Source organism: Maylandia zebra, linkage group LG2 (assembly GCF_041146795.1).
Source record: "Maylandia zebra isolate NMK-2024a linkage group LG2, Mzebra_GT3a, whole genome shotgun sequence".
NCBI classification, from domain to species: domain Eukaryota; kingdom Metazoa; phylum Chordata; class Actinopteri; order Cichliformes; family Cichlidae; genus Maylandia; species Maylandia zebra.
In genome coordinates, this window is record NC_135168.1 from 32,519,240 (window position 1) to 32,534,260 (window position 15,021).

The 15,021-nt window shown below is 43.5% G+C and overlaps 2 protein-coding genes across 2 annotated transcripts; one reads left to right on the forward strand and one right to left on the reverse strand.

The window, feature by feature from the left end:
• Window positions 1–3: 3 nt before the first annotated feature.
• Window positions 4–7,149, forward strand: gpr174 (G protein-coupled receptor 174). The gene is made up of 4 exons (XM_012922422.2): window positions 4–817; window positions 1,077–1,254; window positions 4,027–4,476; window positions 5,055–7,149. The coding sequence occupies exons 3-4, from the start codon at window positions 4,177–4,179 to the stop codon at window positions 5,853–5,855; spliced, it is 1,101 nt and encodes a 366-aa protein (XP_012777876.2). The 5' UTR covers window positions 4–817; window positions 1,077–1,254; window positions 4,027–4,176; the 3' UTR covers window positions 5,856–7,149.
• Window positions 6,235–13,081, reverse strand: LOC101482749 (integral membrane protein 2A). The gene is made up of 6 exons (XM_004563238.5): window positions 12,861–13,081; window positions 12,397–12,534; window positions 9,914–10,093; window positions 9,705–9,815; window positions 8,850–8,994; window positions 6,235–7,480 (listed from the first exon to the last, which is right to left on the reverse strand). The coding sequence occupies exons 1-6, from the start codon at window positions 12,930–12,932 to the stop codon at window positions 7,386–7,388; spliced, it is 741 nt and encodes a 246-aa protein (XP_004563295.1). The 5' UTR covers window positions 12,933–13,081; the 3' UTR covers window positions 6,235–7,385.
• Between the last annotated feature and the right edge of the window lie 1,940 nt (window positions 13,082–15,021).

Below are 15,021 nucleotides of genomic sequence, written 5' to 3' on the forward strand. Positions count from 1 at the left end.
AAAATGTGAAAACAGGTGCCAGCTCATTTTTGCTTCACTTCCTCTCAGAATGCAAAGTGGTGAAGGCAGTTGGCAGCAGTTACAGCAGCTCTGAAACCAGTAACTGTCAGGCGCCCCCCCACCCACCCATCTGTACAGGCCAAGCCTGAGCGAACTCTGAGTCTACATCAGCCCCCAGACGCACAAATGCAGCCCACCTAAGGAAATCTACCAAGAATGAATCATCCACCAAAATGCACCTGCCTCTTGTTTCTCTGTTCTCACACGCATCAAAGTGTAGCGTTTGCTTTCTGACAGTGTCACATTGTAACTTGTGAAAGTTTGCGTCGTGGCTTTGGTGTAAATATTTATTTTTGATTGATTTTTTTTTGATGTCCTGTCAATAAAACAAAAAAAGTGCGTGTTGACGTGTTGACTTTGTCCACAAGGAAATGGCAACTAAGAGTGTAATAGCAGAAGCGTCAAAAGAAAATTCTTGTAAACCACACCCCTACGCTCACAGGAAGCCCTCTGTGTGTGTGTCTGTGTGTGTGTGTGCGCGCTAAAATCCCCAGAACAGCAGACACACAGACGGGCGACACACATGCAACGAGTGATAGATAAGAAATCAAAACAGGAAAGAGTACGAGTGAAGACAAAAGTTAATGGATATGAAAGATAGATAGAGAGGTAGAATGAAAGAGAGAGGCAGAGAGAGAGAAAGAGGCGGGACACTGAAATTAAAGAGTGTTAGAGGAGGAGAAAGGAGGATGGAGTTTTTCATCTGACGCCTCGGTCTTATCAGCTTTTCGTTTCTCCAGCATCTTTAAAGACAGAGGTGAGAGGATGATTATTAATTGCTAATAATGTTCAGAAGTGTTCGGAGAAAGTAGCGAGTGTGTGGGGGTTTGTGTGTGGATGCTTTCTATGTGGAGTCATGGCTCATGGGGGACCTTGTCTGTTTCTCCAGTGTGTGGAATGCCTGTTATGTTGAAGTGCGTGTGTGTGTGTGTGAGGGCCAGTATTGGGGTGTCTGGTCTTTATGTGTCAGTGGACTTCCTGGAGATCACGGCATATTTTCTTGTGTATCTGAACAGGGCACACACACGTGGAGGGACCCCGATGCTCACCGGCAGCGTTTTTGGTTCTGAAACACGAGGTCAGATCTTCAGAAAGCTGCTTACATGCCAGCAGCCCACAGACGGAGGTGAATCACAGCAGATGAGATTATGTGTTTCCACTGGCAAGACCTGATGAAAACTACTGAGTCCTAAGGTAGGGGAGCAGCACTTGCCTTTTCTTTTTAGCTTTATCTTTTTAAAAACAGCTCACTTCTCTCGGTTAGATGGAAATTTCAGCTTGATCTCGACGCTCGTTACCGTAAACATGTTACTTTCACAACAGATGGTCTCGGTTTGACTCCTGTACATACATGTTAAAGCCTCTACTGCGAGAAGGAAACGAGAGCTTGTCACAGATTGGCCTTTTGCACATCATACAAATCAACACACAGCCTTGGAAGGAAGCACATGGTACGTGCATAAGTGAGAGTAATAAGTGGAGAATCCTTTTCAAACAGTAACACACAGGTCAGCGGTCACTGAGTTAAAAGGCAGTCCGAGGGCTGACGGTCTACTGGGGCCTCGGCCTGAGCATAAAAGGCAGTCAGGGAGCTGAGAAGCAGTCCAAGCTTAGCATACCCCCCCTTTTTACAAATAAAATTCCACTGTTTGTTTGTGTATGATTGTGAGGAGTTAAGTTCAGGCCCAAATACTACTTTATACATTTACACTGGTACATCCCAGGCAGGGATCGCTGTTTACACTCCGCTACATTTACTTACACACTGCTAAAGGTACAAGTTACTAAACAGGTCATTATCAAAAGACTGCTGCCTAAACTTCTTTGGCTTGTAACCGCTTACAAAAACAAGGAGTACAAACTAACAAAAAAAAGTGTAAATGTCTTAGATAAATAGCTTTAACATTGAAGAAAGTAAAAATATATTCCCAAATAAAGGTTTTTTGTTTTTTTCTAAAAAGGTCCACCCTATTAATCATTTTACTCCAACGCAGAATTTATCTCGTGACTCTTTAGGGGAGGGCAGACACACGGGTGAGAAGGCAATACTCAAACCGTGTCATCTTTTTACTGTTGCAGCTGAAACAGCAGTGCAATGCTAGCAGCCAAATGTATGCATTCAAATGTAGTCAAATGTGCCACTATATTTAGTCATTTCCCTGTAAAGAAATGTGGCGTTCTTTTAGTTAAGCAACAGGAACGCGAATATCGTGTATAAAAACCTGCTGAGGGAGCCCATAAAGAGAACTAGGAGCAGTTAGTTAACCACTGTTTGTCTTGTGTTTGGCAAGTGCCATTTCCCCCTCACGCACGAAAATAGCTACACAATTTTTGCTGCGTGTTTTGAGTATAGTAGGTGTAAAAAACAAAACAAAAAATGCTTTTCTGAACAGTTTACGTGGCAGTAAGTTTCTTGTCAAATATGAACAATATTTTACTGGCTGATTTGCATTTTCACATCGATAAAATGGTTCATAAATGATCCTGAGATGTCCTGAAACTGGTTAAAGTAGGTCTAATATGCTTTGCTAACATTCTGCCATACATATATAGTGTTCTCATAGTGCTAAACAAGGCCAAAGTTCCAAATAATGACATCAGAGTATGCATTACTAATCCCTGTGAGTCAAAGTTCAGGCTTCAGAATACTCTAAACACAGTTTCTGTTCTTTTTTTCACTGCTTTTTGCTCTGGATGATGTCACTTAAAAATATCCCAATGCGGTTAGCACAGCAGCTCCACCCACCAGCTATTCAAACCTTTTGGTTGCAAGGAGCAGCCAATCAGAAGAAAGCTAGCTTAAAGAGAGGGGGAAGGGAGGAAGACAGTGTATGATTTAAGGGTCCACATGATAAACATTGTCCCTTTTAAACTGATAGAGGATTAATGTACTAATGGAGGCCAGAAATAAACACATGGAGATGTTTATTTGAGCATAGCAGGTGTCTGGGTACTAGGTATGTGGAAGATCACAACACCACATCGTTCCTGGGTTTGCTAGGGTCTAATAAGTCTCATTAGAAATAAGATAACAAGAAACAAAAGCTGATCAAAAAGAGGATGACAACAGTAAGTAAAAAAACATAATTTTAAACTGGTTTATACGCACTAAAGTTTATAGCTGTGGGTGTGTGCACCTATAGGCTGTTCAGTCCCTAACATTACTATTTCCATTTGAACCGAAAGCATTTGAAGATAATCTAAGTTGAAGGTCATCTAAAAGCTTTAAAATTTCATCTCTGTTACTTTCATTTTCTGCTCTGTGTGTGTGTCACAAAGAAGGAGGGAAAAAAAGAAGCGCGTTACAGGCGTCACCTACATCGAAAAACCACCCGCGGTGCTGCTCCTCATCTCAAAGTGCTCTTTAGTGACAGGTTTTTCCTTGATCTGGGCTGTTAACCAGTTGCCTGGTCTGCCTGCGCTAACCACGCTAGTTTCACTTTGATGCCTTGCGCCGTAGTTATTTCACACAGACTCAGTGCAGGCACCATAATGCTCGGCAGTGAAGCAGCACGTGGGGGATTTTACCGACTTCTCTGCGGGTTTGCACGCTTGCTGTAAAGGGCACTGCAAAAACACAGCTATCAAGGATCATTGATTAATTACGTTATTCATAAAAACACATGGGAGATTATAGCTGGCAGGTGCTGCCGCCGAGCACAATGTCATCTGTGTCTCATCTAAAAAGGTTCCTTCTCCAATTCTGATGGCTATCTATGCAACATGCAAAACAGTAACTTTAATATCCCTAGGCTGCACTAGGCGAAAGATAAAGCAGTTAAAACTCAACTGCGTCGCTGTCAAGAGCTGATTTGTACTACAGTGTGTGAGAAAACACAGGCAGAGACAGAACCTCTTGGTGTGAGGTGACAGCACAGAAACCTGTAGTTGTTTTTCTTCCTCTTTCTGGTAACGCTTTCCACCTCCGACTACACTAACTTAACTTACTTTTCTTTCCTCTACCAGACCACCAGACTCTTTGGGGATCGCAGAGAAGCCTGGAGGACACATCAGCGCTGGACAAAAACTTAAAACAAAAGACACTCTTCCTCTGTCTGACATGCCGCAGAGAGTACCAGCTGCACGGGCTGCAGCATGATGTAACCAGCGGCATGGATGCTCAAACCAGCCCGTCACCGGACTACAAGCAGCTCTGCTGATACAAGCTTCCTGCTGGTTTGCAAGGCAGCTCATCTTAACACTGACATGAATGTCAGTTCTCCTAATATGAACTGCTCCAATACCAGTGAGATAATAGACTACCAGCACCATTTGTATGCCGTGGTGTACAGTGTGATCTTAGCACCGGGCCTGCTGGGTAACGTGCTGGCGCTGTGGGTGTTCAGGGCCTACATCAGAGAGACCAAGAAGGCCGTGGTGTTCATGATGAACCTGGCTGTGGCCGACCTACTGCAGGTAAAAAATCCTCTTCAGTCGTATTTCGCACTTACTTTCTAGTTTAAACCATTACTGTGAAATCACATGATGTGGTTGTGTGGTTAAGTGACCACATAGCCGTCCTCAGGGGTCAAGCTTTAATCAGGGAAGAAGTTTGCATGCAAGAAGTACTTGTTACACTACTCGTGCCTCTAATAGTTACATTTAGTGTTGTAATGCTGATCCTACAATATGGTTTTAAAACTGCAATAAAGCAAATTAGTGTAATGACCTCTTTAGTTTTTGTTCTGCTTTCATGTACTAAATTAGGAAGTCAAAAAAACAAAATGACTCTTAGATGTTGGCAGAGTTGTGGGAGAATTCCAACCACAAGAAAAAACTTCCATTATAGAACACAACAACTACAGAAGTTCATCTCTTTATTCCAATGAACTGCCTAACGGGGAGGATTTTATTTTAAAAATCTATTTAGAAATGTTTCTGTTTACTAGATAACCAAGCGAGCTCCTTACCATCATCGCCAAAGAGCAAATATGTACATCAGCGTTTGCCTGCTGTTCTCTGCCTTCAATTTTGTCACTCTGGCCTCTCCTCAGGTGCTCTCTCTGCCTCTGCGGATCTACTACTACCTGAATAACTCCTGGCCCTTTGGGTATTTCTTCTGCATGTTCTGCTTCTATCTCAAGTACGTCAACATGTATGCCTCCATCTACTTCCTGGTTTTCGTCAGCATACGTCGCTGTGAGCTCATCATGCGTCCGCTGTTGTACAACTCGGGTCGACAAAAAGGAGACGTGTTAATATGTGGGATCATCTGGCTGATCATCTGTACCGTCTGCCTCGGATTCCCTCTGCTCAGACACGATCCTTCCTTGCCCGAAAGGAACGACACAAATAAGTGTTTCACGGAGCTGCCTCTGCGGAAGGATATCGGTCCTTTGGCAATGTGGGCCCTCTTGATTTTACTAGAGCTGTTCGGCTTCTTCGTCCCTCTCGTTTTGGTGCTAGGCTGCACGTGCATGACTATTTGGAGCCTTCGGGAAAATACAGCAAATGCTATTTCTGACAGAGGGGAGAAAAAGAGAGCGCTGAGGATGATACTAAGCTGTGCTGTAGTCTTCTTAGTGTGCTTTGTACCTTACCACGCCACGATGCCTCTCGACCTTATGGTCAAAGCTAAGAAAGTTACCAGCTGTGACTTTCAGAAACTGGTTCTTCGAAGTCACCCAGTCACACTCTGCCTGGCCAGCCTGAACTGCAGCCTGGACCCTATCATGTACTATTTCACTACTGATGAATTCTGGAGGCGACTGAGCAAGCCAGAGATACCGGAGAGCATACATCTCAGCCGGCGTCTGTCCTGTATAACCGGAGAACAGGACGAAGAGGAGGACTAAACTTCTGGTGGCGACAGCCTCCCCGCAACCACTAACTGAGACTGAAGACTATGCAAACTTCAACTTCCTGCAAACTATGGAAATAACATTTATGCTGAAACGGGAATGTGAAAATATGGAAGTAGAGTTTTAAAATGTTATTTTTTTAAACCTATTTATTTCTCAATAAATGTTTTTTTCCCCTTCCCCCTCTCAATTTGCATTTCCTCGATGAAGGGCGAGTAGTGTCAGCAAGTGAAAGAGAGGAAAACCCCGAAATGCAGCGACAGTTTTCCTCCAGATCCAGTGTTTTGATAACCCGATGTCCTTCGCAGGATGATAAAAGGGTTAGTGTTGGTGCCGCTTTCACCGCCATTATAATAACAAAGCCACTGCGACGTTCAGTAGGTAAACAAATGCAACTTTATTCAAACAACAAAGTGGAGTTCAGTTCAGTAGTTGCACACAACATTGGGCGTTTCCCCCCCTAATATCTTCTAGTATTCAATTAAAAAGCAGAGACAGAAACCCCATCTTTACAAACACACTTCCTGTTGATTGTCTCTGTGTGCAGGCATCAAGTAGGAAATTACTAAAAAATGACTTAAAATGTGCTCGACAGACTTCAGAAATCAAGGACGACTGTTTTCCATTTAAGCACACGATGTGTGTAAAGATCACAGGGAGCCATCTCGTGTTATAACACTACGGATACATAATAGTCAAATTAGATAACCGACTGTTTTCAAGTCAAATTAAGTGAAATTTCCCTTTAGCTTATTCATCGTTAGCTCATCACTCTGGTTAAGGATCACGCATGAAGCTTGAAACACAAACACAAAAACTGGTCATATATTGTAAGGGTGCTGGACTGTTTCCCATCAGGTATGAGACCATCAGAAACACTAAAGTTATCACACAGCAGCACTGTGGGGGATATCTACAAACATTGGTGACTTGAGAGCGTTGTGTTACCATCCATGGACAAGCATGTTACACGTATACTGTACCAGACATCTCCATGCTGACTTGTGCTATATCACGCTGTAACAGAATACAAATACCTGGTCGAACCTGCACCGTGCACCCGGGTCAGAGCGGCGACAGGAGGTTGACGCAACACACGCCTAATATGATCTCACTAGAATATTCAGTAGGACGACTAATAGCTCTGCTCTGGATGAGGCGGATGTGTCGTTATATAGTAACATCAATAAGATCTGTCTGCAGGAAACTACAGCAACAAAACAGAAAGCAACGTAATAAATGAAACTTGTATATCTAACTTTAGCTTACTGACTTAAAGTAATAACCAGTACAAGACTAGCTAATGAATACTTACGCACTTGTGACCTATCACGGGTTCGAGGGAGTACATCAGAGGAGAAGGGGGCTAGGCTCTAATGCTGCAACTTAAATTCACTCAACACTAGATTAAAAGCAGGGGAGGCAAAAACTGGAAAGAGTTTTGTACAGAAGTAACTTTCTGCTGTTCCCTTCACCGCCCACTCCCACCTACCCTCTCTCGCTCTCTATGACCTATATTCATGCTTAAGCCTTGCAGATGCGGGTCTCAGTCACAAACTTGTTCTCAAAGTGATGGATGGTGAAACATTCGTCCGCAGAGCGCTTCTGGATGCCTCCACCTGACAAACAAAAAGACAAATAAGCAGCAGTGCTAAGTATTCATCTCAATATTCAGCCGTGGGCGTTTGACACATTTCAAACACAACTACATTTAGGAAGATGTGTCAAGCATGGTTGGTGCCTGTTTACACTCGTCCTCTTATTCGGTTTCTAACCAAAGTGTGTTTGACACTGTATAATTTCTGCATCTACTTGATAAGTCAGCAGTTTCTGTTTGAGCCATAGTGATTAGTGACTCCAAAATCAATATTAATGTGTACCTAGTAAATAAAAAGTTATCAATGTCAGCAGCTAACTTCATCCTTGATAAGAACTATACAGGGATACATGTTTATATAACTCAACCATCAGAAATGTATGAAGGCCTAAAGTTGTAACTGCATTATGTGACAGCTTGCTTCCTTTATGTTGTGGTCAGCGTATTTTGTTTGAAAGCTGTTTCTGTTAGCCAAAAGATAAAATCATAATAAATTACACTAACACTCTGCTAAACAAGCTAGCTCATACAGTTTTATACATAACCAGTGTGAAATACAGTACAGTAATTTTTATGGTCTGGCTATTTTTTAGCTAGCGATAATGTTAGCTGATTACTTTACAACACTACTACATCAATATTACTGAAAAGCTTAACTCATGACTACAAATCTATAGTCCTGAAACTAAAGAGCACAGTCATGTCGGTGGGGTCTGTCTTTTAAATACTAGCACTAATTTTCATCGTGTGGCTTACTATTAGCTACCGCTAATGCTAGTTTATGACTAAGCAGCACCACGGTATTACCAAAAAGCTTAACTCATGACTACAAACCTGTAGTCCTGAAACTAAGGAGCACAGTCATGTTGGGGGCATCCGTCTTTTAAATACAAGACCTAATTTTGACTGTGTGGTTATTTATTACCATTAGCTACCGCTAATGTTAGCTTATGACTTAACAGCTCTACACATAGCTATGAATGCAAATGATCCTGAAACTGTAAGACAAAGTCCAGTTTCAGATATATTTTATATACAGACATTGATTTTGACGTTCTGGTTATTTATGAAAGAGCTAATGTCAGCCAAGTAGCTTCCTTTCTAAAATACGAGACAAGTACAGGATGGAAAAGTTGCAAACTCAAACTTTTTAGTTTGCACTTGCTGAGTAAAGCAAAAAAATCTTGCATAACAGCAGTGATGTCGTAATTAAAGATTAAATAATATAATTAAGTAATATAAAGATTAAAGAGGATTATATATTACAGCTTAATACAGTTAAAGACATGCATGTTATATACACAAGTTCCTCTGGTCTGCACCCTATTTCCGAGGGGTTGCCACAGAGCTGCACGTTAATCAGAGGTTTTACATTTCCATCACATCTATACCTGGCAGGCTGGCACGGCGCTGCATTCTGTACGTTTCTTTTCCATCACAAAGACGGCGGATATAAAAGCCCAGGGGTTTGACATCATCAATGCGCTCCGTCACCACCAGGTCCTCGTGCACCAGGTAGCTGCGGTAAGAGTCAGACTGGAACAAAGACCAGAGCATGAGACTGTCAGGGCACCTTTTTAAATTAAAAAAATACTTTTGATCTTCCACCAGATAAAACAGATCAGTGAAAACTGAATAAATTTTTTTTTTTAAAAAGGTGATGAAACATAGATTTGTGAAACAACTCTACACCAAGTGTTGAAATTTCCTGATTTCCTCACTAAGCAAACTAAACTCCGCCAAGCTTTTTCCACCTTCACATGCTAAAACTACCCAACACTACATCAATGATTTTTAAAAAGTCCCTATTTGAATATGGAGACTTTTTGAATACAAGTATGCAGTATAAATGCAGCGTACTTCTAGTTTACTGCATGAATAAAGGAAGAAGGGGACAAGCCTGTGGGTGGAAGTCGCTCATTTATCATCTTTAGTTTCCTGTCAAGAACCTACGTTTCACTTAAGATGATATTATTGCATAGTCTCTGCCAGTGAATAATAGAAAACTGAATTACAGGAACTTTACAGTTTAGCCAATATTTAAAACCTACCTTCATATGTACAAATTAAAGATATTACAGATTTGAGAAGGATTAAAGAGCAGACAGTTTGTGGAATGACAACACATCCCTGAATTTCTTATGTGTGCATGAGCTTTAACAAGACTTATGTGTTCGGTTTGTCCGTCATCCAAGTCTGGACTTTCATCTGTGTCTTCAGGTGCTGCTAGGAGGGACCGTACTCACCATCAGCTGTGAGAACAGGTCAATGAGGTCCTGAGGGGGGAGAACTACTGAGGTGTTCAGGGGAATCACAAAGCAGGTCCTCAGAGTCAGGTCCAGATAGGCCGTCAGCTTCTGCTCACACACACACATGAAATCATCGGGAAAGAATTTAGAGCAGCAGAAATCATCCACCGAGCTGCGCCAAGTGTGACAGAGTCCACAATCCTCACCCTGTTGAAGTCGTGCAGGATGTAAGCGGGGTCTCCGGGCCTGAAGCGGGGAGGAGGGACGCTGATGACGGCGATGTTGTCAGAGATCTCCACCTCCTCCTCCACTCGCGGCAAGTAGTAAGGCTGGCTCTCTGCTCCGGACGACACGTCTCTGAACTCCATCGCGCCATGATACATCCTCTGATGAAGAATGCATCTCATTTAGTCTTAAGAACATGTAAAGTGAGGTGGGGGCACTGGAACCTTTGCTTATGTACATTTTACAAAAAAAAAAAGAAAGAAAACGCACCGTAATAGAGTTATTTTATTTTCAACCAGCAGTGCAGCTGGGATTTGCCTCTACAACCACAGACGCATCATCTGGTATTACTGTGAATCTGCAATATCAGCTGTGAACCTGTGTGTTCTGTTCCTGTCTAAAGTTCACGTTTCACACACTGCACCAACTACTGAAAAACAATCACGCAGCTGTCGAGGAAGCTCAGGCTGCCAGGGGGAGCCAAAGCACGCATGTTCTGCTTGGTTCCAGCACAGTTACATCACGGCATATAGCAGGACTACGTTTACACAAACAAGCCTACAGTTTTTCCATGACTATTGATCATAGTTTCTTTTAATATCAGGTTTTAAGCTTATGTTTACACACTCACTCTCCACATGGCACTGATAATAAAGATTTCCAGTAACATTTTTGGCATATGTGAGGCATTTATTTTCTTGCAAATCAAATTGTGATAATTATGCTGATAATTATGGCACACTGGCTCTGGCTGAGATGTCAGAAGCCCCGCCCACCCAGTGCTCTTACCTTTTGTTTGCAAAGAGCATCCAATCAAAAGAATCATACTTTCAAACAGAATGAAATGAACTGAGGGGGCTGTTGTAAAGGCTCACCTTTCAGCACATTCACTTCACCAGATGCACCTTGTTTCTTTTCCTCACCTTTGATTGGGTGTGGTGCTTGGCCTTAATTGCACTCACCTGTCACTCGTTATATAAGGACTGCACTCACCTACCCCTCACTCTTTCTTCACTCCCACATGGGGTGGCAGCTGAGAGAGAGCAGTCCATGTGTGTCTTTCTTTCCTTCCTTCTTTGCCTTATTGATTTGGAGAATAAAAGGAAAACCCTGAGAATAATTAGATGACTGCTTATTCTTATTCTAACCGGATGAGCCCATGATGCTGATTGCTTAAGCCCTGAAGAGAGCAGTCCATGTGTGTCTTTCTTTCCTTTACCCGTTATACAATATACAATAAAACAACAAAACCTGCACATGATTGATGACTGCTTATTTTCATTCTAATCGGATGAGCCCATGATGACGACTACTGAAACCCTGAACCTTCCTTCCTCCAAAACAGGGGGCAGCACCTATTATTGATATGGATTCTTTTTGCAAGGGTTTCTCCACTTTAGTCCAAGATTCACTTCAATGCTGTGCAAATCCACAAACTGGACCATTGAGTTTTGCTGCATTGTTATCTTTTTCTGTGTATCATGTGTCACTACAGTTTCAAAGCTTAGAAGTGAGGAAACAGCTGAGATCAAAAGCACGACAAAATTCAGAGCAACAGATTCCTGTGATGAAATCTCAATTTTATCAGAATTTCTCAAGCAACATACTGACAGTTACAGTTTCACACACTGCTCTCCCCCCCACCCCGCTTTGCTTCATTTGCATGGGTGTGGGGTTGCCTCATCTCATTGACTCTAAGACCCTCCTGCTGGCAACACAACAACTGGGGGAAAAAAGGTGAAGTCTGCACTTTCTCTAAACATGAAAAGGAGTGAACAATAGCACTCTGTTTTCTAACGGTACAAACCAGTGTTAATAATTCTTCATCACTTCTAGACAGTGACAGTTTATGAGAGGAAGAAAACATATCTGATAACGTCAGTGGATAACCAAATTAATTCATACAGCTGCTTAATTTCCCAGAGGCAGTCTGCAAAGTCTGCAAAGTCTGCCCCACAGATGCCCCTCCCCCAACCTTATGTGCATGGTGATTTCACTGACCTGTATTTGCAACGTGAAAATGAAACAATTTGGAAAAGGTTATAACGTAAAATAGTCTTGGGTTTTAGTTTAACTTTCTACGCGTTTCAGTGACTTGCTTGCAGAGCTGGTGGCATGTGCCTCACGTGCATAAGGATGGACAGAAAATGAATCTACTATAAGGATCTGCAACATTAAAGTGTTATGCACAGTTATGAAACCACAATCATGGCCTAATGTATACACACACACATATATATATATATATATACATATATATATATATATATATATATATATATATACACACACACACACACACACACAGGTACTTACTTTGAGAGGACTTTAGATTTTAAATGCTTTTTTTAAAATCAAATATTCTGATTTCATAAGACCCCCTCCCACTCTTTGCAACCCCTTTTTAAAAGATGATAACATGTGTAAGAGAATATTCACGAAGAATGAGCTGCAGCGCACACACCTTTGGGGTGAAATATCGGTAGAGACAGGCCCCCCCTACGATGAGCCCACTGAGGATGAAGGCGATGCCTAACAAGGTGAGCAGGCAGCGACCTGTGGAGCCCTCGGCGCCCACTGGAGCAGAGGCCACTTCAGGGTCCTACACACACACACACGCACACATCATATTAGCATGACATTCACATTCAGCTTTGATTAAACAATCCCTTAATCCCACCCCATCTTTGTCCTCCGCACAAAAACAGCTGTGCAGGAGAAGGCCGGTCCCATCGTGTCCTGCGCTATGCGCTATGCAAAAATCACCGCGTGTCAAATCACACTTAGCACAACAATGCGCGACAACCCTGTGAATGCTCACATGGATGAAGTCCACACGCTTTGCTGGCCGATCCGGCACAGCAGGCCTGCTACCAGGCTAAAGTCGGACACCGGGCTCAGGCGCAGCGCTGTGCCCCGTTAGCTCACCTTAACAGCGGCTGGCACCTCTTTGCCCAGCGCCTTCTGCGCCAGAGCCGAGTTAAAGGCGATCTTCACCATGCTGGAAGAAGAGACGTCAGCTTGGGTTTTTCTTGTGCAAACAAAAATAACAGGGGAGGGGGACTTGCGGCGCTAGACTGCAGGTTCCGTTTATTCTCCGCAGCTCAGCTGTGTGACGCACTTTCCAGCCTCGGCTTTATCTAGCGTTTCCGGTAGCTGCAGGGGGGCGGAATCAAAAAAAACAAACAAACAACAGGCTGGAGAATATGCTTCAGTCTGAGAATACGCAGGCAGCCATGACCTACCTTAGTTTAACTACAGGTAGCGGTTTAACATTTACCGCTTTCATAATTTATTTATTAGCAGTTTCTCTCCACAGCCTTTATTTGTTTCTTGGTGTGTTTGTGTAGTTTTGGTGCCATCCAGTGGCCGCAGGTGGAACCTAAACAATTCCCCATGCAAGATCTTCCATTCATTCATCAGATTGAACCTGACACCCAAAGACACAACTGTTTACACTTTCAGTCAGCTACATTGCCTACATTCACTTCTTGCATGACAAACGACTCGATCTCGCGACCAACTGCACTGTAATGCAATGAAAAATAATATCTGAGTGTATAATGCAGCTCATTCATCTCTGCGAATGTTCCACTCTGCAAACACATTCCCTCCTGCATGCTGGGAACTACCTGCCAGCGTGTCTGCCCACTCGCATTAGCACACACAGTACACAGCTTTTACTGCGCTGCGTGCAAAACACGGGCCGCTGCCAAGGCCGTACAGTATGTCTGACACATATCCTCAGTCCGGCGGTGGTCCCTCTGCTTCCTCTCTCTCAGTTAGGTTTGTACGTATGAGTAAATAAACACTTAACTGCTGTAGCCTACTGCTGCTTTAACTCCACGCAACTCGGTGGCATCTCTCCAACCCTCTGCACTGCAACTGTATGCATCACACACACACACACACACACTCTGCAAGGCTCTGATATTTGCTCTGTTAAACAGACAGATTGGACCGGTAATCACCACTGAAAGGTACATAAACAGAGCAGCTGATTTCTGTACCTTACTCCCCCTCCGCGCGCCCCCTCAACACTGGCTCTGCCTGAAAATCCTAAGTGGTCCTGAAGGCTTGTTTATGGGCTCGTCTTACGCTGTGTTTGATCTGAGAGCTTGCCCACACATGCGTAGCACGGACACGCCACACACACGCTGCAAAAGAGAGAGGGAGAGACAGCATTAGCAGTAATAGCTGAGATGATAAACAAAAGACTTATATGTAATCCTGAGGGCTTCTCGGCATCACACACAACAGCAGGAGAGGGGAAAAAACAGAGGAGAGAGCAGGATTCTCATTCCAGGAGGGAAACAAGGGATGACTGGGGGTGAGGTGGGGTGGGAGAGGCATGGAAGCAGGTGGGGGGTGAAATAGAGTGATTCGGGTAGAACGTAAAGTGATGACTGGGGGGGAAAACACTGAGAAGGAGTTGCCGGGAGAGGCAGAGCAATCTACAGAGTCTGATGCTTGAGTGAGTTTTCCGAGGAGCTGATTAGCGGCGGATTAAGGTTGCAGTCCATCCAGTTTAGATCTCAAACTTTCTAACACGCCTCCTAGGTGGAACTGAACACAGCTGAACACAATCGGACAGCCGTGTTTTTGGTGCACAAGCACACATAGGTGGGAGAGTGTCATAATGCTGGATGGCAGGCATGTATGATGGGAGTCTGAGCGCCAGTGTTCCCCTGTGGTCTGCAGCAAGCGTCCAACAAAAGCAATAAGGCTACACTCGTGCACATGTGTACACAACACGCACACCCTGCGCCTGCAAAGTCAGCACAGTGTGGGAGTCTGCAGGGGCATAGCTGGTTTCACAAAGACATTCTCATGCATGACATCACCGGCTCTCGTGCCAGTAAATATGAACCCACATACAGACACACACCTCATAGATTTGTCATCGATTTCAATACCAGACATGTGAAACCACAAGTGACAAATGACTTTGTCCCTTTCGGTGTTCACACACCACACACACACACACGGCGCAGACAGAAACACACAGCCCTAAAATACTGCTATGGTAACAGCTGGCCACAGGGTTTTGTTGAGCCCAAAACGTTAGACACTGCTCGGTGCTTCATAA

Excerpts from the sequence above, each read along its gene's own strand:
- gpr174 (XM_012922422.2), top strand. The coding sequence starts at position 4,177 with ATGCTCAAACCAGCCCGTCACCGGACTACAAGCAGCTCTGCTGATACA. Across the intron at positions 4,477-5,054 it reads CTGTGGCCGACCTACTGCAG|GTGCTCTCTCTGCCTCTGCG; the intron begins GTAAAAAATCCT and ends GCCTCTCCTCAG.
- LOC101482749 (XM_004563238.5), bottom strand. The coding sequence starts at position 12,932 with ATGGTGAAGATCGCCTTTAACTCGGCTCTGGCGCAGAAGGCGCTGGGC. Across the intron at positions 10,094-12,396 it reads ACCGATATTTCACCCCAAAG|AGGATGTATCATGGCGCGAT; the intron begins GTGTGTGCGCTG and ends ATTCTTCATCAG. Across the intron at positions 8,995-9,704 it reads ACCTGTTCTCACAGCTGATG|TCTGACTCTTACCGCAGCTA; the intron begins GTGAGTACGGTC and ends TCTTTGTTCCAG.